Here is a 24,782-nt window from a genome sequence, read left to right on the forward strand (position 1 = left end):
GTCTAACCCCATGTTTTGGGGGTCAAGGAAGTGGATTATAATGATAATTTTGGTGTAAAACCTAATCTTCCACATGATACTAACCCTTTTCCAATATTTAGGGGTAAATTTTCCTTGTCCTTTACCCTTACCCCACCCGCCATTTTTTGCACTTTTTTCTGTATTTTTTAAAAGTCATGTTATCTACCATACTCTTAATAACAAGTTCTAGCTATCAATCTGGTGTTTTCTATCAATGATACAACAAGAAATATAACTTACGTTATATGATGTGTCATGCAGATACCGGTATGTGGCTGGTGCATTCAGGATGCATGGTAACTGTGCAACCAGTGCTAATACTGTATCTGCTTTATAGTGTCCATTGACATTTGGTCAAAGTGTACAATTCTACTGTACAAATGTAAGTGTACAATTTTGTAAAATGACTTGAATAAGCCTTCTATATGCCAATTGTCCAGCACAAAGCCAAATGTACTTTACTGGATGATGTACATTGTATCTGCCGTCTTGCCTAAAAACACATTTTTACTATAAGTCAGTCAGCTTTTTCATCTTTTAGCCTAGTTTTGGTGTTTCACCATCACCATTTGGTCCCTTATTTCTCATGCCTGCTTTTCCCTACCATGTACGGTATATTGCTGTACTTTTATAAAGTAAGAATCCTCACATTTGATGGGTAATTTGATACCATTTGAGTGATTTTCCAACCAGTTCTATGACAAACAAATGTTAAGTACGATGTATGTTCCTCACATAGCATCATAATGGTATTAAGTCATCATCTCACTCTCTGTGACTGAAAGTGCCTAAAGCTGAGGTAATTAATAGCTGTTGACTTTATCAGTTATTTCCAGTTCTCTTTTCCAATTCCAAAATGTGGCCCAAGCACAACAAGTTAGAGTATGTGCATCTAGGCTGTCTGTTACAGGAACATAAAACATGGAGAGGCCCATTAACAATGTTGACGAACTCAAGGAATGTCTGGATACCCGAGATCTCATCAAACTCAACTTATAGCTATTTTAGGTGGAGAGCTGTCATGCTGCAGACTCATATCCCATCGAGATTATTGTACACCCACACGTGTACACTTTGTATAAGGTCTCGATACCAAATCTCTGCTCAAGTGAAAATGAAGGTGAACTTGATTCTTCTTGTGACTAGAGGAGAGTCTGATAATCGATCTCCCTGCCCCTGATCTGCCTACTGAAGATGACATGGTGAATGCATTCAAGCGAAAGTCAACCAATGGCATCATACAACCAACTGCCCATACCAACCTTGAAGATATTGTTGATAGTGAACTGGGCATCAATGATTCTGCATCTTAATTGTGATATTGGATTACATACAAAGGTGCACGACGAAACTGGTACCTTGGTATGTGTTGAGACCAAGAGCATGAGGCATATGGAATCGAGCACATGGAAAAAATGAAAGGGACAGATCAGCATCAACACTTGTGATGCCCAAAGCAAGCTGATGTACAGACAGTACTGCTGATGCAGATTCTTCCATGTATAATACATTGGTTCATGGGATGCATCATCCAGCCGAAACATTACCTTTGTGCTGGACAATATTGGCATATCACAGAAGGCTTGTTCAAGTCATTTTAAAATTCAATTTGTGCACCTACAGTAGAACTGTAATGTATAATTACATGTCTAATGACCAAATGCTAATTAGCACTACAAAGCAGATACAGTATAAGCACTGGCTTCACAGTTACCATGCATCCTGAATGCACCGACCAGCCACCGGTATCTGCATGACTTATAGCGGAAGTTATTTGTATTTCTTGTTGTATCGTCAGTAGAAAACACCAGATTGATAGCTAGTACTTGCTATTAAGAGTATGGTAGATAACATGACTTTAAAAAAATACAAAAATACAAAAGTGCAAAAAATGGCGGGTGGGGTAGGGGTGAAGGACAAGGAAAATTTAACCCTAAATATGGGAAAAAGGTCAGTATCATGTGGAAGATTAAGTTTTACACTGTCAAAATTATCATTATAATCCACTTCCTTGACCCCCAAAACATGGGGTTAGACACCAAAACCATCACAATAGACCAAAAAATAGCCGAGTTATAGCCAAAAATGTCTTTTTTTAGCCGAAACGGCGGCCATCTTGGATTTTTAACGATTTCGGCCGGGGCACCCTGGATTTCGCATTTTTTTCGTTCTTTTTTTCAAAAATGGTGTCAGTAGGCATAAAGTCATCAAACTAAGGTGTGATGAGCATGTTCTGAAAATGTGACCTAAAATTGACCCTCTATAGCCCACCTCTATTATGAAGTGTGCTTTGAGTGCCACTTAAAACAACAACAACAACAACAACAACAGCAGCAGCAGCAGCAGCAGCAACAACAACAACAACAACAACGACAACAACAACAACAACAACACAAAAAACAAAAACAAAAAAAAACAAACAAACAAACAAACAAACAAACATAGGATTGTACACAGTGTCTCAAGTCCCTGGAACAGAAAGTGTTAAACTGCCCTTCATGCAGATATTGGAAAGTGTGCAGTTATCATTTTCAGCGCAGAGCAAAGAACGACATTTTGATATATCCAACCAAGTAAAGTGGTTTAAAGAGAGAACTAAAACCCAAGCAACCAAATTAGAGAGCCTCCCCATGTAGTACAGTGAACATACTAAGTTGGAGCTACGGCAATCAAAGTCAGATTCCAATATAGACAAATTACGTTGTTGGCGGCAACCGGCCATCCCTCAACGACTTCCTGCACTTGTCAGCGTAACGCAAACAGCACGTGTGGCGTGGGGATATTGGGATTTGATAGCTATAGCAGACAGCTGGATATGTGTGGGGCTCAGCCTGAGTGAGCTTAGCCTTCAGGCTGACTTTCTCATTTATTCATTTTAGTACATGATATCTATTTCTGCAGGCAATTACCATTTATATTGGAAAATGTTTTCAAACTTCATGCTCAACATAATCTTATGCTATCAGAGCCAGCTTTAAAAAAAAAAATACTTTTTGTTGTCTCCATCCCTGTATTTCTATTCTGTAAATGAGAAGATAAAGGGGAACAAATTAAAGGTCCTGTTTACCTTTGGGAGAAGGGATTTTGATAATCAATCTGATTGATGCATATGTGTAGGTCAGTTGTATCACAAAACATCCTACCTTATAAAATTTTTGCAATAAAGCCTAAAATATAAGGAAATATTTGTATTTTTCTCATTAAACCGTAACTGTAGACGGTTAAGTCTGGAAAAAAAATATTGTTCCCATTTTGGTGTATTTAACAATTCTTAACATCGACTATACAGATTTAAATTTTTACTGTGGTTGTTTCTATCCCTAACTCACATTTTAGAACTATTTTAAGTCACTAATATGCTGGGTTTTGTTTCTTCTGCAAATGGTAGCTTATGCTTTTAAAACAGACATATCGGAAGAGAATGTATTCTCTGAACCTTCGTAACCTTTGAAAGTTTTTTCAGATATATTGCCAATCTTTAATTTATTTGTCTCTACCATCATATTTTATGGTTAGTGTGCAAAAAACATTTCAAATTCATGTTTCTCATGTCACAATCATCTCTCATTTAGGTTAAATGCTTTACCAAGTCTTGCTAATCTAGATATTTTCTTGCATTTTTGTATTCTTCTATATACTTTTATGTATTCTTAATAAGTACTGTTATCAGCATGGATTAATCCAACTGCTCCTCCCCCTGTGCACCCCTCCCCCCCAAAAAAATGAAAAAAAAAAATGTCTTAATCAGTCTTGAATGCAGGCTATGGCTCGTTACATTGCTGAGAGAGACAAATCACGACATGGCCCGTAGCGAGGGAGGGATATTTATTGCTAGAAAGATTAACCTGGTAGTCGGGGGTTCTGGAGGCTAGCCCGCCTCGCCAGCGGTAGTGGTATACAGAGTAGCGCTCGGGGAGTTATTAGTACATGTATACAAGTGCTGTGGGTTTGTTCAGGGAGGAGGGGCATTTATGGGTACACTGTATCTGCCAGAAAAGACACATGTAATCTTCAAGGACGCTTTCCTCACCGCCGCCACCGCTGTGCCCTTTTCCTGGCTCTATCGTCTGTCTGCTCATGTTTTTTTTTTCTCTTTTCCTGTGTTTGTGGAGTGATAAAAAGTAGACAACTTTCTTGAAAAACATGCAATTTATCCTCATGTGTCTACCTCAGTGTATTACACAGCGAATATGCGCAAATGGTAAATACAATAAAATGTCTCTAGGAATAAAAAAAAAAATAAAATATGGAGGACTGGTAAGATTAAAGGGGCAGATCCCTCTGGCATGCTTTCTTTCTTTGTTGTTCCAGTGATATGATAATGACATTTTGTAGCATTTTAGTCATTTACCATCATCAAAATTGGTCAAATCTCCCTTAAATTGCTTGATTGTGTCCTTTAATCTTGTTTTCAACTGCTACATTTCTGCTTAATTACCATGACCCCAACTAGCAGTCAAGTCAGTAAAGGCTCAATTATTCCATCGTTACTGAGCATACTTTGTAAGAAAATGATTTTTTGCCTCAATTCAACACTCATTCAAATTCATGAAATTCTGCGGTTGCGATGTTTTTAGTGCAACTGATTGACAATTGCCCTACATCAACGTAAGAAGCACTGAATTGATCAGTGTTTTAGTAGTAGCCATGATAAAAGAAATCATGGGTGTACTTACTCGAGTAGGATCGGTTGCAATTCAACACTCATTGTTTTGCTTTGTTTCGTTTATGTTTGATTTGTGATTTTCTTTTTTTTTTTGTTGGTAGAGATTTAAAACTTTGATTGAGAAAATCTGCAGAGGAAACCTTGAAAAGTACAATGTCCTTTGGGATGGAAGATTTTTCATATTTATAAAACAATTGTGATTCAGATAAAAAAGAATGCAATGCATACTGTACAATACAACAAACAAAAGGGATTAATACTTAATTTTTAGCCATTTGGAAGGTAAAGAAAAGACTTGTAATATTGAGATGGCACATTCTGTAACATCCCTTCACACAATATTAAGAAAGTACAATGGTGAATTAAGAGTCTTTGTGCAAAAAAAGTTCACCTCTATCGCAATTCACTCCTTAACCCACTGAAGACTAATCCCCCCGAGTATACTGGAGCAGTTGTCTGTGGGGAAGTAAAATTGCAAATTCAGCTCATCCTCAGTAGGAGAACCGTAAGAGGTCTACACCACTTTCTTTGAACTGAATAAACAAACATCAAAAGTTTTCTATCAAGGTCTCATCTTTAAAGATGGAATGATTTTCTGAATGAGCTAAATTAGAGCGCCAAGTCATTGCAGTCAAATAGAAGTAACTTCAAATATGCTCTCTGTAAATAGCAACCAAGTCATACATACTCTGCCAGTATTTCATCCTATTTTCTTCTCTTCCTCTCATATTCTTTGTGTACCAGTTACATTTTATATATCTTATAACCCCGTTGTAAGTTTGGATAGTTATGTATTTACTATGGGGTCCTTTTGTCACCAACCCTAATGGGTCTCTATTGGCCCCCATGATAAAAAGGATGACACCATGACATAAGACTGCTATGAGTGTTTTTTTTTTTCTTTTTTTTTTTGAGTGTGGAAGTAAATGAAATAGCTTCATATCAGTGCCTTTTGCTCAGTCTTTTTCCTGTTGGTGTTTTCTTGGGTGAAATTAAGAAAAGAAGCAGGAGCATTAGTTGCTGCCGATTGTGCAGAGTCTCACACAGGGCAAAGATGTTAAATTATCATCTCTTGCAAAAAGAGAAGAAAAAGAAAATGGGCTTATTGCCGCAAATGTTTACCTCCCAAACACCACTTTACCTTAACTGCCACTGATGCGTTTGTTGTTGCCGACAGCTGCACAGTGTGCAGCATTAGATGTCTTCTCACTTCCTGTGATCCCTCTGTGCAAAAGCTGTCTCCGTTTCATGTTTGCCGCCAATTCACACCTTCACCTGCTGTGGACATACACAGTATACAAATGGTGCCAGGGTAGCAGATTATAGCAGATTGAGCCAATCTGAGCTTGTTCTCCTAATTATCATGATTTGGCAACAATCCCTTTATCACCACCTCGGCACGCAGAATTTACCAAGCATTTTCATCAGCTTTCTGTAATCTGTCCAACCTTAACATCGTTGAAAAAGTTACTTTGATAGCCCTGCCCTCAGGTGTAACAGTGTGCCACAGTCCAACAAGATTAGGGGGATTAGCTAATCTCTAATCATTGGCAATTAGTTTCCATGTTGTACTGTGCCAATCGGCTATTAATCCTTTTTATGCCAATGAGTCAAATGTACACAAATTTCACACACAAACCTATGGGCAGGAGATTAATCAGGCATGAAGAAGATTAAAGAATACACTCAAGGAACGTGCAGATCGGAGAGCAAAGCACAGTGAGGGGCAAGGGTGCAAAAGCGATCATGCCTTCTTGACTTGTCATTGATTACAGAGTAGTTTTATGTGAGATGATATAAGACCCCAATTAAAGGGACTGTACAGTACTGGCTGAGGTGGGGATTCATATTTTGAACATTTCTTAGTGAGATAATGAGAAACCTCTTATGAAATATGAAAGAGCATGTAATTCTATTAGGAGGATTCAACGTTTATTTGATGAAAATCGGTTTTGAAATGGCTGAGATATCCGAAAAACCTTTTGATACCCCTTAGAATTGCATGCTCTTTGACATCTCATAGAATGGTTTCTGAATATCTCGCAAAACGTTTTAAAAAGCTAAATCCTCACCTCAACCAGAATTGTATACACCTTTTAAGGTCAGAGCTCTTCCTCCGGGAATGCTCCTTGAATTTCACATTTGATGCCCCAGTGAGAACGGTGACAACAAGTAAGTGTGGTATTTGATACCACAACAATTGTAATGTGAATAACATTTATTAGTTACATACATGTGTCAATTGACAAATTTGTCTCTGATGAATATGATGCAATCTGATGAATATGATTCATTTCAAATGAGTATGTTGGACTGGTGTGCGTCTGAGTTACAGCAATACATTGTAAATATATTTTGCCAGCCCAGACCAGATCTATGTGTAGCATTTTCTTTTCCATATTGTCCTGTGTCATTTCCATGCGTTAAATGTATTCGTACTGATGTACTGGATTGTTTCTTGGTCTAATAATAATTTGAAAGTCTTTCAGATTAATGTATGATTCTTTGTTTGTTTGTTTTTTTTAAATCTCCACCAACAGCAAAAGATGGGGACCGCTCCCCATGGTCTCAAAAACAGCCCCTCCCTGGTAGCCATCACCCGTGGGGGGTCCAAGGGGAAACCCCTGCCCACGGGGGAGAACGACCTAGAGAACGTCGCCCCCGAGAATCTGAACCGGCACAAGAAGGGCATCTTTAGGAAGAAGGTCTCACTGTCCAACATGCTGTCCTGGACAAAGGTAAGGACAATCTGGTCAAGCCGTGGGTTTGGTTGTTATTAGTCACATTCGCATACAGTAGGGCTGTTGGTTTTTTACATCGTGATGCATTTTTGTTTGTTTGTTTAATTTGCCATCTTTTCCACAAAGCTAAAGAACATAAGAAATTGCTCTGCTACAAAATAAAGTGCCTCGAATTGAATCTCCAGACTGTGCATTCATGTACCTACACATTGACTGGAGCTTGACCCAGCACACCCAAATGTGCAGACCTAGTGAGGCAAGTTGTGTGATGGTATTAAAAAGATGGCTGGTTTCTTGGCAGGCTTGATGCATATCAGGAGAGCAATACATACGTGGGTAATTCCATGAAGTTGGGGCAGTGTCCATGTAACATCGTGATATTTAAAAAATACATTTCAGCATAACTCAATATTAATTATGCTATACATTTATTGTTTGTAGGCTTTACATTTGCATTGAGGCCACACATTTTCCTGGAAATTTTGTGCCATTCAGACTCAATTTTAATGAAGTTATTAAACAATTGATGTAACAGTGTCCTGTAGCATCGTGACGTGTCCATGTAGCATCGTGATATTTTAAAATTTGGTCCTAAGAGACAAATTATGGCAATTAGCTTGACCAAAATTTGATGCAATATGCATATTTACAAGATATGAATGAGATAGCTAGATATCTCAAATTTCCTGTACACAGTTTTGATTTTAAAAGAAAATTACAAAATGTATCACGATGCTATGCGGTGTCCTTTTTTGTGACATTTGGTGGACACCACGTAGCATAGTGACACATTGTGCAATTTTCTTGACACATTGTATAATTTTCTTGTAAAAGTAAAACTGTGGAAAGGAGAGTTAACTCTTTGTGTGCCACATTATCCTGAGACACGAAGGTAGTCATGCTTTGAGAAAGAATTCTGTTTTTCCAATTTGTATAACTTCTAAAAATTTCTGTTAAGCTGGATATAATAGTGAGCAAAGTTAAAGAGGAATGCCAAACTTTGTTTCTAATATACAATGTATAACAATTCTATTTTCAATTTTTCATTTTAATTACCAGTTGCTACATTACTATAAAGGCATGACTTTTGCACATAAAATAGTGACATAAGCTTAGAATATACACGCAAATCTAGTTGGGAACACCGCTTGATAGTAAATCACCACATAGAATGCAAGCCGTATGTGAGAGGAACAAAAGCGCGAGAAACGCTTTGATTGTACCGGGGGAGATTAGCCTTTTATCGATCGGTTTTGGCGGCTTTGTTTGTTGAGCAGAATATGCGAAGTTGGCACGCCATCAACTGAGCCGGACGTGTGAACGTGGCACATAAAGAGTCAAGATACTTAGCTATCTGACTAATCTAGTAATTATGCAATACAAATTTTGGTCAAGCTAATTGCATTAATTTGTCTTTTAGGACCAGATTTTAACTACAGTATCACGATGCTACATGGACACGTCACGATGCTACAGGACACCGTTACATATCGTTTTGATAACTTCATCAAAATTGAGTCTGAATGGCACAAAATTTCCAGGAAAATGTATGGTCTCAATACAAATGTAAAGGCTATAAACAATATATGTATAGCATAATTAGTATTGAGTTATGCTAAAATGTCACACTTTGTGCCCCAACTTCACGGAATTACCCACTTGCAAAATGCAAGCAGTGTCAGGTTAATATGTTACATACAGATGCGTGTATAACTTTTTTTTTTTTTTGTGATAAAAATAACCAACATTCCAATGTAAAGTGTGTGCTCATAACAATACAGCTCTGCAAAATACAATGGTCGCATAATAGTACACACTTTTCTTCTCGTGATTTTGATACAGTACTTTGGCATTGTCCCAGGAAAGTAGTTTTCACTAGAGCTTTCTCACAGGAACAGCTGATGATTAGTTTTGGCTGCAAGGAGCGCGGAAGAACCTTGGAGGGTTATTTTTAGCTCAGCCGTTTTTGTATACCGCCCTCGCTGTCATACACCTTTTCGGGGGCTGCATTTCATAAACAATTACTCGGCATTTGTAAACAATTACTCTGTCAAAAAATGTGTTGATGTTCCTCCATTGGCAGTTTGGCTCTCATACAAATGATTGTTTAGTCAAATCAAAGAGGGGTGGGGGGATATAATGTATTCCATGGTACAGAGGGGCCTACCTGTGATTTCATCTGTGCACCATTAGGATCCAAACGTAAATACTTTAATCATATCTTTGTGCCAAACATTTAGGGTGGGGCTTGAGGGGAATGGATGGAGTATGGGGGGAAGAGAAGGGGTTTGAGATATAGTGGTGGTAGAAGGTACATGTATGGCTATGGTACATGTAGTAACACAATGCTTGCATTCTTTTGAGGAGTGCAATGTATGTGTGTTTTTATACACATCCTCGATTATTTTATTGATTGATTGGCTGATTGATTGATTGATTATCAAAACATTGATTGTTTAATTGATGTATGGATGTATGGCTGAATGGACAGATGGATAGATAGATTAATAATTTGATAGATAGATTGAATGACTGTCAGGGTTTCCAGCCCATCAGGGAAATCAGGGAAAAATTATTTTACTTTTTTTCCAGTCAGAGACAAGTCAGGGAATTTGATAAAAATGCCTCAAATCAGGGAAAAGTCAGGGAATTTTGATCGGCCCAAAAATCGAAAGTAGTCAGAAAGACTAGCTGTTATATTTTGTTGCATATAAAGGCAACATCCATTGGATGAAACTGGATGAAAACTGGAGCTGAAACTGGACGAGTTGAAATAATTATCATGGAAATTTGATACTTCATCAGGGAAAAATTAGGGATTTTTTTTTTTTTTTTTTTTCTGGAGATGCTGGGAAGCCTGACTATGTGTTGGTACAATTGTCATGTCCCTGTGTGTCTAATTTCCTAAGGTGTTCCTAAGGGGGGTAGGGGGTCATTAGATTTTCGTCATATCTAGGAAGAAATAATCTGCTGTCAGAAACCTACTGCAGATCATGGAATGGCAGGCTCTGTTGTGGCATTGTGGGTGTGGGGAGAAAACAGAAAAACGAATCAGTCTGGACTCTCTGTTTATGAAGTTCCCGCTAGCCACAATGTTAAGGGTCTACTGTTTTGACGTCACTTGCGGCTGCCGCGGAGGGGGCAAGCGGTGGTGCGGGCGGTGCGGGAATGGATGGTAGATCACATCTACAGAGGCATGATGTGCTATCGTGTGGTGGCAGCACGCAGTATCTGGCAGCCCACGATTCATTGACTCACGCATATCGAATGCATTGTGCCGTGTTATCGCGGAGCAGCTTTTACCTCGCCCATTCTCAATTATTTCTTTTTTATCACATCTTGTCAGTTCGATCAGGTCAATGTCTGCAACTCCAGGAGTGCAGTATTAATAGAAGTGTGGTGCGTGAGCAGATTTATCGGCATTATGGAAAACAAAAGATATAGAGATGAAAACCCATGTAAGATGGATGAAAAACTCTCACATGATATATCATCGGCTCATAACCAGAAGGACGCTATCGCATTCTCAGATTTGATCGTAAATAAAAATGAGACAATTAGAATTTTCATGAAATGCACAAGCTAATTTAATCAAAAGTGGGTATAGTCATGAGCATTGTTTGAAATATTGGGCAAAGAAGAGCCCCTGTGGTTTTGATTTTCAACATTTTATTGAAAATGAAAATAATTCAAAAATTGACACTATAATCAAGATATAAGATTCAAGCTCTCCAATGTGATATCAATAACTCATTACCCCCCCCCCCCAGGAAAAAAAAAATGTGATAACGCCCTTCTGTGGTTCTCAGTCGACAATAAACACTACATGAGGATACACTGAAAACTAAATATAACCTTTTCAAATAGAGGATGCTCTTTTGGAAGTAAGCCAGTGATCTGCGGCAATCCTTTTGCTCTATATCAACAAAGTGTTTCTCAATAATATGTTAAACAGAGAACATTCAATCTTTGTTATACACATAGAAACTGCAATTCCATCAATGACATTATTACAGTAATTGTACAAAAACAAATCATATCACAGTTACTAGTTTCCATGACGATCAAAATAGATGTTATAACATATAGTTCCACAGAAATGTTGCTATGGCAACTGATATGGCTTCGCTAAAATGATTCCCCCCATTAGGTCTAAAGTACATCTTGACTATGTGAGACGACGGTTTCACATGATTGCCATTAGAAACTGAAACGACAAGTTTGAAAGTTTGATGGCTCAACCCCAAAATGTGTTGAGTGGTTACTAATACATTCCATGAACCACATTTCATTGTATGGCAAAATTATTTGGGAGAGCAGTTGTTTGGGAATTCGAGCATTTTCACTTAACCTCTGACCCTTGCCCTTTGACCCTGTGGCTCATGTTTTGTATGATTGCCATTATAGAAGAAAACAAGTACTTCCTGCTCCTCCACTACCTCTCCTCCTCCTCCTCCTCCTCCTCCTCCCCCTCCTCCTCCTACTACTACTACATACATGCATACTTGCCAACTAGTAAGATTTTATCAGATTCAGTAAGATTTTTTACGTTAAAAATAGCAAAATCAGATTTTCTGTCAGAGAAATCAGATTTTTAAAAAATATTTAGATATACCTTTCATGTGTATTTTTTGAAGATTTGACCGAAAGTACGATTTTTAACTTCAGTTTGCATTAAAGATTTTTGCAATCCACGAGTAAGATATTTCATCTTGAAATGTTGGCAGGTATGTACATGTATGTGTACTAGTCTACTGTTCCAGACTTTTGTCTTCTCTCCCCATTAATTCTTTCATTTTGCAGCTCTTCCAATGTTCCTAGACTTGATACAGATCATATTTTTATGATATACAGTGTACATGTATACACAGATTATGAATATATTTTCGTTTCTTTTTTTTCTGTCTGCTGCCCTCAGGAGCCCATCAGGAAGTCCATGTTGATGACGGAAGACAAGGCAGTGAAGCGTGACGCCCCGGAGGTCTTCAAACATATCCTTTACTAGTACTATTGCCCCAGCTAATAGCAAAAAATATGGCTTGCTCCTTGGAGTGATCCCTTCTAATTTAGACATGCAATTTGTATGTAATGCAGTGAAACTGTTATATTCATTAAAAAGAGGTTAGATACGTACAACAAAAATCCTCTTTATGACAAGGTGAGCTTACAGGTCCCATCTCATTAGATCTTTGTTTTTCTATCCTGATATAGTGGAAAACCTGATACAGCAAGGTAATACAATGTAGTTACATTGTGACTTTTTTGTGACTTTTATGTCCTCAATTCACACAATGTTCGCCTGTATCTACATTAGCTGGCAGTTAGTGCACTATTTGCACGCATGTTGAAGCAGACCTGCAGCCGAAAAGAGCGGGGAATTGTTGAGTTAATTGTTGAGTCGTGAGTGGGGAGTTGAAAAATAGATGAATTTTCTACTCTAGAAAAAGTAGCTAAGCTCAAAATATTCTGAAGTCACAATGTTCTCAACTTACATGTGCTAAAAGATACCCATATACTTCAGCCAAATACTGTGACTTACTTGCCTGTACATAATGTAAGCCATGTTTTCAGGTAGTGGATGAAATTCAGATCACCGTGATCATCGTTTATTGCCTTTCCTTGACCAGTGGTCTGCACTGATCCAGGTGTACATGGGTGACCGTGTGGTCAAGGGCCTGAGCAGGGAGTCAGCCCTGCTTGACCTGGTCACTAAGGGATGGTCAGTGGTCCCCCTGAGGGACGAGGTATACATCCAACTCTGCCGACAGACGTCAGATAACTACCAAGAGTAAGTTTTTTCAGATACTACTATTGGCTCCTTGTAAAATGTGCAAAGGTTTCATGTTCATGGAATTTCAGGTTTTGCAGAACACATTCTCTCTGCTGCACTGTTCTCTCTCTGTATAACTAGCATTCTCTCCCTCTCTGTCTCTGTCAATTCAATATGTGTTCTTCTGAATTTTTGATTGCCTTCAATATTTTTTTTTTCACTCTCTAAATGTCTAATATGCTATATGATTCTGTGACGAAAAGAATAATCTAACGTTTAATAATTATCATAATGATGATGGGATCTTCTGATGCGCCGTGTCTGTCACACAGTGACACTCCTGGCGCTGAAAGGCAATATCTCTCTTTGACACTGCCACCTTTGGAAAGAGCCATACGATTTTACAGAAAAACTTAAGAGATACTGAAGCTACAATGTAAAAGGATTTTTGCACGAGAAGGAGAGGTTTGCAGTAACACCATGTGTCTGTAGTCCTTGAAAGGACTGCTGTTTGGAGAAAAAAGACCCTAGAAAGAGGATATTGTAAAAGCTGCTATTATCGCGTGCAGATATTTTCACAAATGAGGAGGTCACAGACACTTTTGCAAGGGGTTGTTTTCGAGATTTTGACTTTGAGGCTATCACATATATGAGCACCAATGCCTGTTCGTTTGCAATATTTTCGTGTGTTATTATATTCATGGCCCAACGGTGATTTGCTAAATTCACAAAAATTAAACCCTTGTGAATATGCCAGCTATTGTAGTACGTAGTGGATCTTTGCTTTATTTCAATTTTTTTCGGGGGGGGGGGAGGGATGTGGGAGGGCTTAGCTTCAGTCAGACAAGACCCAGTAGAGATGGGAGAACTTCACTAATCTGATGTCACCTTTGACCTTTTTACCCACAATGCAGTGAGAGCCTGAGGTCTGGCTGGGAGCTGATGGCCATTCTACTCTACTTCTTCCCTCCCTCTGTGTCCTTCCACCCTTACCTGGAGAGCTATGTGTCCAAGCACCTCACGGGGGACTTTGACACGAGAAAGGTAAGAGCCATTTATTTCTGTTCCTCAATGTCTCAACCCCAAGCATGGTTGACTGTGGTGTAGAGCTGCCAAGTTGCCCTGATTCTGCCGGAATCTCCCTAAAAACTAAAAATTTCTCCCTAATACCCTTACAAGAAAATATTTATGAAACCATCCTAAATTGGGAACTTGTTTGGACCCATTGGGATTCATGTGCTGTGAAATTTTTTCATGCCTAAAATCTTACAGAATTTAACGTGGAGCCTAGAAAAGAAAAGAAAAAAAACAAGAAAATGTATATTCAATTTATGTATTTTTATGTAACAATGATTTCTGTAATTCCAGATATATATTTGGTTTATGACACTGAATGAATATAGATTGAATTGAAATTGAAAAAATTTGCAAAATTAAAATACTCTCTGAAGTTCTTGTCTATACTACATGTATGTGCATTGAATGCAAGTGACAGTTTGCAAAAATTTCATGCCACAAAAAAATGCCATCAGCTCCAAATTGTGAAAATTTCATGCTGCGAATATTACTGGGTTTTGCAGTGAAACATGCAGGTATCTCCTTATAACTCTGTGGAATCTCCCTGATTTTGATATAGGTGTATGTTGGCATCCACTTAGTGGTAGCTGTGGGGTTCTGTCTTGAAATACATCACTCGCATTGCCAGTCATTAGACAAAACAGTAAAATCAATAAATGTCCTTTGGCAATGCTTAACACTGGCACCGGTCCAACGGTCCCAAACCAGTAAAAATAACTCTCAGGCCTGGAACTTTTCAGGAATTGCCATAGTTACTGGTCCGATATGATAAAAAAAAAAAAAAATAAGATAAAGAATGAATATTTACCTACAACAGTGTACTTGAAAAAAAATATAATAGGAACAGTAAATTTTAAGTTTGGGCGATTGAACAAGTAAAAAGGGAAAAACTGGGTATCTATTGGTCCAGCGGGGACAGTTCAGCCGTGGAGAAAAAATGGTCAATGTGCAGCCCTGCCTTTGAGCAAATTGCTGAGAACTGAAAGAAGAGATTGCTATACCAGAGTGAGCTTGCTAATGTTACCATAGGGTGAAGCTAAGATGGTCGAGTAAATGGTGATGAAAAGAACTTGGGATGTTACTCTAGTACAAGTACGTTGGCGTGTAAAGAATCGAACATCTCTACGCATGCCGTGTACCACAGGTGACGGTCAAGGACTATGCGTTGCAGTGCATGAAGCGGCTGGACAGGGTGACCATGTTTGGCGCCAGGAAGGGGAACCGCAAGATCACGTCGGACGAGATTGGGATCGCGAAGGTGAGGACTTTGAACTTTGCGTTCTGTTTTTGTTTCGGGATCCCAAAGACAGAAAGATTCCATTTTTTTTTTTTTATTACTTTCGTGGGTAGTCAGAAGACTTCACTCCTGTGTGTTGTACATCTTTGTACACACACAGATACAATGGCGCAATTGCCATGTAATTTGTGAAGACACATGGGAAATTCAATCATATGAGGATAACTACTATCTGCGAGATATTTTGCCTGCATAAAATTTAAATAAAGAAAAGAAAAATTGAAGTAGTGCTTGATCTTCTTTGTGATGTAATTACTCAGCTGCTGTATAGAACTCTTTGTAAATCTACCGGTAATAGGACTTTATGTTTATCAGCATGAATTTGTAGTCAGTCATCAAGCAGTTAATATTTGGTGTCATCTATGCTTGCAACTACAAACGCTATTAAAGGAGCATCGAGAATGTTATCGAAACCACTGGATAATGGTTAATTACGAAGTCTACAGCTGTCAAGTAGTTTAGCAGAATTTAGAAACCACAAATTGGTAGCAATTAACATTTTATTACCCAGGAAACAGTTTCTAAAGTTGTAATAGATATCTAATGGATATTAAGATGACACTGTCTTACTGTGTATGCTTGTCTTAGCAGCGAGAGAACGTTTGAAATGCACACTTTTGTGTTTTACGATGCATCAGAACTTGGTACATAATAGCCTTCATTATCATTATGTACTTTGATGTGTGGTGCTTTTATTATTTTTTTTCTCAACTCTTTATGTGCCGCCTTCGCACGTCCGACTCAGTTGATGGCGTGCCAAGTTCGCATATTCTGCACAAACCCAGAAACCTGCCAAACCGATCGATCAAATGCCACAGTACAATAAAGGCGTTTCTCGCTACTCCATTCCTGCCACGTATGGCTTGTATTTTATGTAATGATCAACTATCTAGTGGTTTTCCCTAGTGGATTTACAAATAAATTCTACGTTTTTGTCACTCTTTTGTGTGCAAAAGTCACAGTAATGTATAGCTACTGCTTATTTAGCAGAAAAACAATTATAGATTTGCCATGAAATTTACATCAAAGCAAACCTTCACATTTTCTCTACAATTTTGCGCATTAAATTTCCAAGATAACAAAACTCTATAAATGTTGCACAGATTTGAAAAACAGAATGTTTTCCCAAAGCATGACTGGGTTGCTGTCTCAGAATAATGTGGCACACAGGGGGTTTACACCATGGCACATAGAGAGTTAAGTATCTTTGAAGTGTTACAGGCTAAATATGATGCAATATTTGGTACCCTGGGGTACCAAATGAAAATTCGCCATTTTGTTGAATTAATTATTTTTTTTTTCAGCGCTGTACCCTGGCTTACCAAAAAATGTGTCAAAATATTTTTTAGTATTATTATGCACAAAAATGTTTTCTTATTTGTGATTATGCAACAATTAATGCATGCAAGTGTACTTCGAAAAACACCTATGGTGCTAGTTCATTGCTACGACTTTGCCGTATCCGAATTCGGAATCGGCGTATCTGAATTCGGATACGCATTATAAACACGTGTCCGAAGATTTGGATTTAGCGCCGCAGCTAGACTCCGCCCCTAGCAACGAGGGAGTAATCTTATTGGTCAGTGCGTGGCACCCTGATTACTGATTGGTCGTGTGTAGAACGCTGGCGCTAAGCTTGAATGCACATCAAGGAGGTCACTAGGAGCATGCCTTCTATTGTCAAGCGGTGAAAACTGTCTTACCTCGCCTTGATCATGATAGCGTCAGAAGGAAAACTTTGAAGGCATTTTTCTCAAAACTTTGATTTAGTTAACCACTTGACGTGCCCTAATAAAATCATCGATATCTCCGCAACCGAGTACTTTTATGAGTTGTGCTGTATATGAAATTAAAGTAGAAGAGTAAGGGAATACGTCATGCCATTTTCAGAAAATTGTCCTCCCCCGACTTTCGGATCCTTATGTTGTAGCGGGTCACATATTGATAGTTTTCAGCTACTATTCGATGGTCAGAGTAAAAGTAATATTTACATTATGAGTACAGTGTAAATGGCTAAAGTGTCATCAGAAACAAATTACAGGAAACACCAGGCTGTTTATGTGTGCATTTTAGAGTTCCATCTACTAGCTATGCACATATGGCAACATACTGTATGTACGACTGAATTACTGTACATAAAAAGCAAGTAAAAGAAGAAAAATTGTTTTTGTGTATGTTGTAGAATTCCATCGTGCAGCTGTTCATATTTAGCAATGCGCTGAACATACAATGTATTATATCAAAGACAAACAACAAGCAATACCCTTTTGTATGTATGTTGAAGAAATCAATCTTCCATCTGTGCCTTGCAACATGCTGTAAGTGAAATGTACTGAACATGTATATCAAATACAAATGACTTGAAAAACTTCATTTCTGTGTATGCTGTAGAATTCCATCTTCCAACCATCCATGTTTTGCAACACGCTGTGTGTCTTACACAAAAAGCGAGTTTCAAAAAATTTAACTATCTATTTCTGTGTATGCAGTAGAATTCCATCTTCCAGCTGACCATGTTTGGCAACAATCTGTATTACAAGTAAACTAGTGTATTATTATATCAAAGACAAATGACATGAAACACTGGTTTCTATGTGTGTTGTAGAATTCCATCTTCCAGCCGTCCATGTTTGGCAACACGCTGGAGGAGGCCATGGAGCTACAGAAGGAGCGGTTCCCCGACAACCAGCTGCCCTGGATCGTGGTGGTGCTGTCGGAGGAGGTCCTGAGGCTGAACGGTCAGCAGTGTGAAGGCATCTTTAGGTGAGAGGGCGCCCTCGATGTCATAGGGCTGTACATGTGGTCATTCGAACATTGTCTAAAGCCCGCCTCGCACTGCGTGATTTCTTGTGATACGATGTCGCATCGCAGAAGATTGCCAGATGGTGCACATTGTGAGGAGGTCTGCGATACAACAGCAGATGACATCGCTCAGTGTTGCATAAAGATAACTAGATTAGTAGATATTTTTCTTTCTCTTTTCTCTCTTTTATTTCTCTTTTTTCTCTTCTCTATTCATCTTTTTCTCTCTTTTCTATATTTTTCTTTCTCTTCTTTTTGCTAACTTTGTTTTCTGTTTTTTTTTTATATTTCTGTCTATCTTTCTATTTTTTCTTCTCTATTTTTCTCTTTATTCACCCCTACCTTTCTCTTTTTCCCTCTCTATCTATTATTTGTCTCTTGTGTGTTACGCTTCAATTCATTAAGGAGAACTAACATAGTCGGCATTATGATAGATAAGGAAAACCAGAATATTTTCTTCTTGGTCTCATCTCTATCCATCTTCGTTTGTCACCCTTCCTTTCATCTCTGCTCCAGGGTACCCGGTGACATCGATGAGGTCAATTCACTGAAGCTCAAGTGTGACCAGTGGGTACACCCAGAGTGCTCCGACCCCCACGTGCCCGCCTCCCTCCTCAAGCAGTGGTACCGCGACCTCTACCTCCCGCTCATCCCCAACGAGTTCTACGACCGCTGCATCATCTTCTGCAATGACAGGGTCAACGCCCTGAAGGTCGTCGACGAGCTGCCAGACCTCAACCGCCTGGTGCTCACCCACTTCATCCGCTTCCTGCAGGTGAGTTTTTGGGGTTGGGGTCGGGGTCGGGGTTGAGGCGGGTTCTCTGCGGCATATCTTCTGCATTTTTTTTGACATTTTGTGTGTGTGTGTGTTTGTTTGTCTACAATGTATGTTTGTGTATTTGCATGTATGTATGTTTGTGTTGTATAAAAGTTAGATATGTGTGGATGTGTGTATGTGTGTTTTGATACACTCTGCGTGAATTACAGTGTCAGTGTCCTTGTTACAAGTCAGGGAAGCTAGTTTTCAAGCGTAAGCCTGAATTCAGGCCCAGGCAATATCAGAGTTCCAGCCCTGCTGTGTACAAAGTACAAAGTAATGTCATGTAGATCTGTTGGCAGATGTCCTTTCTTTGATTCTAATTGAAATCCCTGTACAACGGTTGTATGTGTTGTATGAAAGAGACTGTGTGTGTGTGTTTTATGCACCATGCTTGAACTACATGTCGGTGTCAAGTGTGGTCCCTCTTTTCTCATATCTTGTATTAGTCATTGTTTCACTATATTAACCCGTTCCATTCGGGAACCTGGTGGCCTGCATACCGTATTGAGTCTATGGGGATTTCAGAATTTAGTATGGAACGGGTTAATATCAGACTTGCAATGTACACATTCTGAAACTGCAATGGAATTCCATTTTCTTTGCTAATTTTTCCACTAATAAATTGTTTTCCTTTCTGGTCAGTTTCCCTCTGTTTGCATTTTTTACATACTCAAAAAGCTGCATCACTTCTGTGATCCCTCGCATTTATCCCCAAGTTGAATTATCCTTCGGGTTTAGGTTAGGTTTACATAGTGTATGCATGTGTGTCACGCACACACACACACACACACACACACACACACACACACACACACACACTGCTATAGCTTCTGACCACATGAACATTGAGAATTAAGGGTTTCTGGGGCGAACACTGTAATAGGGCTTTCCATAGCTTAGTCGGTAGAGCACCGGGCTAGCATCCAGAGGTCTCGGGTTCAAATCCCGATGGAATCCCATTTTCTGTGCTCATTTTTCCACTAATAAATCCTGAAATCTTTTGAGAATACAGTGATTTGACTCTGAGAAATGCATTCCATTTGATAATGAATAGACTTTCATCCTGCTGCCCATAGGCAAAGAGACACCTAGATTCTGAAGCTCATACACTTTAAAAGGATTGTATAGTTTTGGTTGAGACCTAACTTCAGGTTTCTAATTTTTTTGGTGAGATAATGAGAAACTTCTTATGAATTATGAAAGAGCATGTAATTCCAAAAGGGATTCAATGTTTATTTGATGAAAATCGGTTTTTAAATGGCTGAGATATCAAAAATATAGCGATCCAAACAGAAGGTGGGACCTACCTTTATTGGGATCGATTTGTTTTACTTTGTTTTTGGATGTCTGAGCCATTCCAAAACCAATTTTCATCATATAGGCTTTGAATTTGTCATAGAATGGTATGCTCTATCTACATTATTTCATTAAAGTACAGTAGTTTCTTGGTATCTCACAGAAAGTCAAAAGCCCAATACTCATCTCCACCAATACTATACCATCCAGTTGTAACTTGTCCACTTATCTGCAACCATTGGGCAATCCCACCCTAGGCTTGCCTGGAATGGGATTTATGGCAGTGTGCTCAGGTGGATCCAAGCTGCAGCAGCCCTACGGTGTAGACCATAGACTGATGTGATACAGTAGGATGTAGAAGATTAGGGATTCATTAGGATTAGGATAGTGAGATTTAGAGGATTATAGAATCCATTTGCGTAGACAGGATGTGTTTTCCGATTGGCCTGGGCGAAAGAAATCACAGTAGGCATTAACAGCCACATTCACACACGGTATCGAGTTCATTTCCCAACATTAACATATGCTGCGCAGGACACATTATTGCAATGTTTCAAAACAGAAATTAACAGTGATTAGAACGTGACCCCCAGTGTGTGGACCTCCTGGAATGAATTGCATTGTGGGATTGGCAAACTTGAGTTTCCCTTTGTGTACTGTCCACACACAAAACACAAAAACAAGCGGGATTGATTTTGCATCACACATCAGATTGAGATAATTACTGTAAAGCAAGAAGTGTTCATGTCTTGAAATTTTTGTGACTTTGTGTGGGGGCAGACTGTCTTTTTCACAGCGTGAAATTTTCATGAATTGCCCCTGGAATTCAATGCATGTAGTGTAGACAAGAACGTTCATGTGCATTTGAATTTACCAAATTTTGGCTCGAGCAAAATTTGCAAAATGAATATACATGTACATGTGAAAATTTTGATTTTACAGTAAAAAAATTTTTGTACCCACTTCACGAATTAACAGTTTTTACACACCATTACAAAACTGGAGTTTCAGAAAGTGTTAATTCAGGCAAGTGTGAACAGCACTGACGATTCCATCTTATTGTTGTCTTTTTTTTTTCGTCCAGATATTCGGTCAGGAAGAGAACGTAGCAAAGACCAAGATGGACGTGAACAACCTCGCCATGGTGATGGCGCCAAACTGCCTACGGTGCGCCTCGGACCAGCCCGAGGTCATCTTTGAGAACACGCGGAAGGAGATGTCGTATGTCCGCCTGCTCATCCAGTATCTCGATACGTCGTACATCGAGGGCATCGTATAGGAGCGACCGGCCCCCCCACAATTTATATATATATATTTCTCTCTCCTCTTTCGTTTTATATTCATGTCTATAGCACGACCATAGTCATTATAATGCAGAAAGGGAATGAAGTGCAGCAGTGTGAGGAATATGCATGATTTGGACTAGAATTTGGACATGCTAGCGAGGCAAGAAGACGTAAAGCACATTAGAAATCAAGAGGTTTTCTTTTGCCTTGTTTCCTGTTTCCAAAAAATATCCTCCTTTAATTTGAAAATAATTGCATCAGCTCAGTAAGTCACAGGGCATGATGATGAAAACTTGCGGAGAGGTTGCCGAGGAATGTCTTTACACTTTCATTCAATTTTGGGTAGTAACGATGTATGTATCATGGGGAAGAGAAAAAGATGAGTGAAAATGGTGAAATTCAATGTGTTTTCAAGATTCTCATAGAATCTAAACCCTGGGGTCATGTTGGACCTATTGCAGTCCATCTAGATGGGCCATTTCTGGCAACTTCTATGGATGAGAATGACCCTGAAGTTGGCAAGGTCTTCATTCTCAGCTGGAAAAAGGTCATTCAGTATGGGAAAGAAATTATTTTGAGATGGACAGATCTACACTAAAGAACCCAAGTATTTAGTTTTCAGAGAGTTTTCTTTCTTTCATCATCTTTTTTCAAGTGTGTCTATGTGAATATCTGAGTGAACATAGCTCATGGATTTCCCAAAACCATGGTACCATTTGCAACAGCCCGCTCCCAAAACACCAAACTGCTCACTGGTATCCTACTTTCTCACTTCCATCCTTCGTTTCTGTGAAAACCGTTTTATCATCACCTCCAAAAAGAGGCTTGTTTTCTTTTGCGTGTGTTAGTTTTTGTCGTTGTCCTGTTCTTTCCAAAGATACGCTGAGCCGTCACTTTACTTTAGGGATTGAAATGTTGAGCGGGAGAAAATATCTGACACAATGTATGGATAGGGTGAGGTTTGGAGACTGGATTGCAACAACCTTTTGAGTATGGATGATGAATGAAAAGTTGTGGTGAGAAAGGGAAAAAAAAAATTACTGTAAAATCTTTCAAACAAAATATGGAACACAAATGAATCACATTCTGTATTGACGTATCAAGAACAGATTCTATTTCCTCTTCATCGTCTTGGAGAGCTCTCTGTCGTATCATTTTTCATATATTTCTATCCCATTTGTCAGGCCGAGTTAGATCCTACAGGAAACAGAATTCTCAGTTTCTTACATTAAAACAGACATGAGATTCTGCTGTACGCTCGCCCCACCAACCAACTCTATCTCCTCCTTTCTCTAACCCCTTTTTTCTCCCCCTCCCCCCCCCCAAAAAAAAAAAAAAATGAAAAGAAAAAAAAAATCAAGAAAGGAAAAAATTATAGTAGATGCAAATAAGAATGGCTGAAAAACTCATTTTCATGCGATAACGTTTTTCATATATGAAGAACAGATGGAATCAAATAGACCTCATGTGGTGGGCTAGGAAACAAAAATTCCTCCTTCCATTTCTTGGAATGTTCTCACTTTTTTTGCCGCTCACACTGCTCTGTACTTTTTTATGTTTTTGTAACAAGATGGTAGGTCCCATTTGGTTTTGGTCGAGCTTGTAGTTACCGACTTGTGCCGAGGATTTGTCAAAAAGTAAAATTTTATGATGTCTTTTGAAAGACTTGTGTCAGGAGAGTGAGTCAAAACTTATGCTGGACACTGCAGTGTTAGGTGCAAGTCACATGTACAACATGTATCAGAGCCCTATTATATTTTGTGTTTGGGGTTTGTGTCCAAAAATGGAGGTACATTGTATCAACTGAAAATGTTCAATCAAAGGTTTCAATGTATCAGTCTCTCGCCTCTCGTCCCATGTGATAGACAACAGAGCAGAGACCAGAACTTAGAGAAAGTTTGGAAAAGAAGTTCATGTTTCGAGCTGTGCCCTCTGATCTGTCAGCTCAGCTTTCTCTGTTATCCATTCCATATGGGAACCTGGAGACCTGTGTATTAACTCTATGGGGATTTCAAAATTCAGTATGGAATGGATTTAATTATTATAACAGCCTTGAAATGGCTGTTGAAATTTCATAGACAATCTTATATGAAAGTAAAGTCATTACATTGCGCGCAGTTTTGTCTTGAAATAGAGAATTTAATAACATCAAAGGAAATGCACCATCCATCACATATAACCAGAATTGTACCATAAGATTGCTTTAGATATTTTGTATCTTGAGGTCCTGTTAAATTGATTGGTGACCCATGAAGATATATTGCTTTGAGGGAATTAAAATAGACATTGCCTTCACTGTCATGAAGCAAAAATCAGTGGACAAGAAAAGGTACTCCATGGTATTTCTTTCTACATTAGAAGTGATTTTAACAATAATATGAGTTGATAAATCACTTTGTACGCCATATATTTCATGTCTTTTACATTTTCTTAAATTTAGCGAGTTAACTGATAATTCTCGAAGTCGTGAAATTATTGCCGTCTGTACAAGAAATGCCAACTACACCACGTCAAAGGACTGAGATGCGCTCACTTTTCTTTTGAAAAGGTACATAGTGTAACACATGCCCCACTTCATGGCTGTAGTTCTCAGTTGCATGCTATTCAAACTGGTGGCATTGTCGACCCAGTCTTAATTTGCTAAAAGATACGCTCACGAAATACGTGGCGTATACGGTGTGCATTGGGAGACGCTTGGTAGATCGAAACAAGGCTTGTGGAGCAGCGATGTTGCTTTTCGCATGCATTCTCAATGTCCACCAAGAGCCTAAGTGTATTACTTTTACATTTGGATTGGGATTATGGCATACCTCACACATTTTTTTGCATTGTATTCCCAGAAATCTGCACTGTCATGTACAGCAAAAGAACACAATAATGAAAAGATTGTATACTTTATTATATCGCTACCAAGCACTACCTGTGATGAACCCAGAGGATGACAATTATATATCATATTATCATGGCTTTGTTCAAAATTTGCAGAAATCATTTATTATCATGTGC

General features: G+C 38.7%; 1 protein-coding gene across 1 annotated transcript in view; it reads left to right on the forward strand.

Moving 5' to 3' along the window:
* Positions 1–23,851, forward strand: part of LOC140226530 (uncharacterized) — a 123,451-nt gene extending 99,600 nt beyond the window's left edge. Inside the window, exons 9-16 of the mRNA XM_072306980.1 lie at positions 7,228–7,425; positions 12,347–12,417; positions 13,064–13,216; positions 14,113–14,242; positions 15,420–15,533; positions 18,178–18,335; positions 18,891–19,149; positions 21,575–23,851. Of these exons, the coding sequence (XP_072163081.1) occupies positions 7,228–7,425; positions 12,347–12,417; positions 13,064–13,216; positions 14,113–14,242; positions 15,420–15,533; positions 18,178–18,335; positions 18,891–19,149; positions 21,575–21,769 (1,278 nt within the window). The 3' untranslated portion in view covers positions 21,770–23,851. The remainder of the gene's footprint in view (positions 1–7,227; positions 7,426–12,346; positions 12,418–13,063; positions 13,217–14,112; positions 14,243–15,419; positions 15,534–18,177; positions 18,336–18,890; positions 19,150–21,574) is intronic.
* The last annotated feature ends 931 nt before the right edge of the window (positions 23,852–24,782 follow it).

The sequence above is a fragment of the Diadema setosum genome, chromosome 3, assembly GCF_964275005.1.
Source record: "Diadema setosum chromosome 3, eeDiaSeto1, whole genome shotgun sequence".
Taxonomy (NCBI): domain Eukaryota; kingdom Metazoa; phylum Echinodermata; class Echinoidea; order Diadematoida; family Diadematidae; genus Diadema; species Diadema setosum.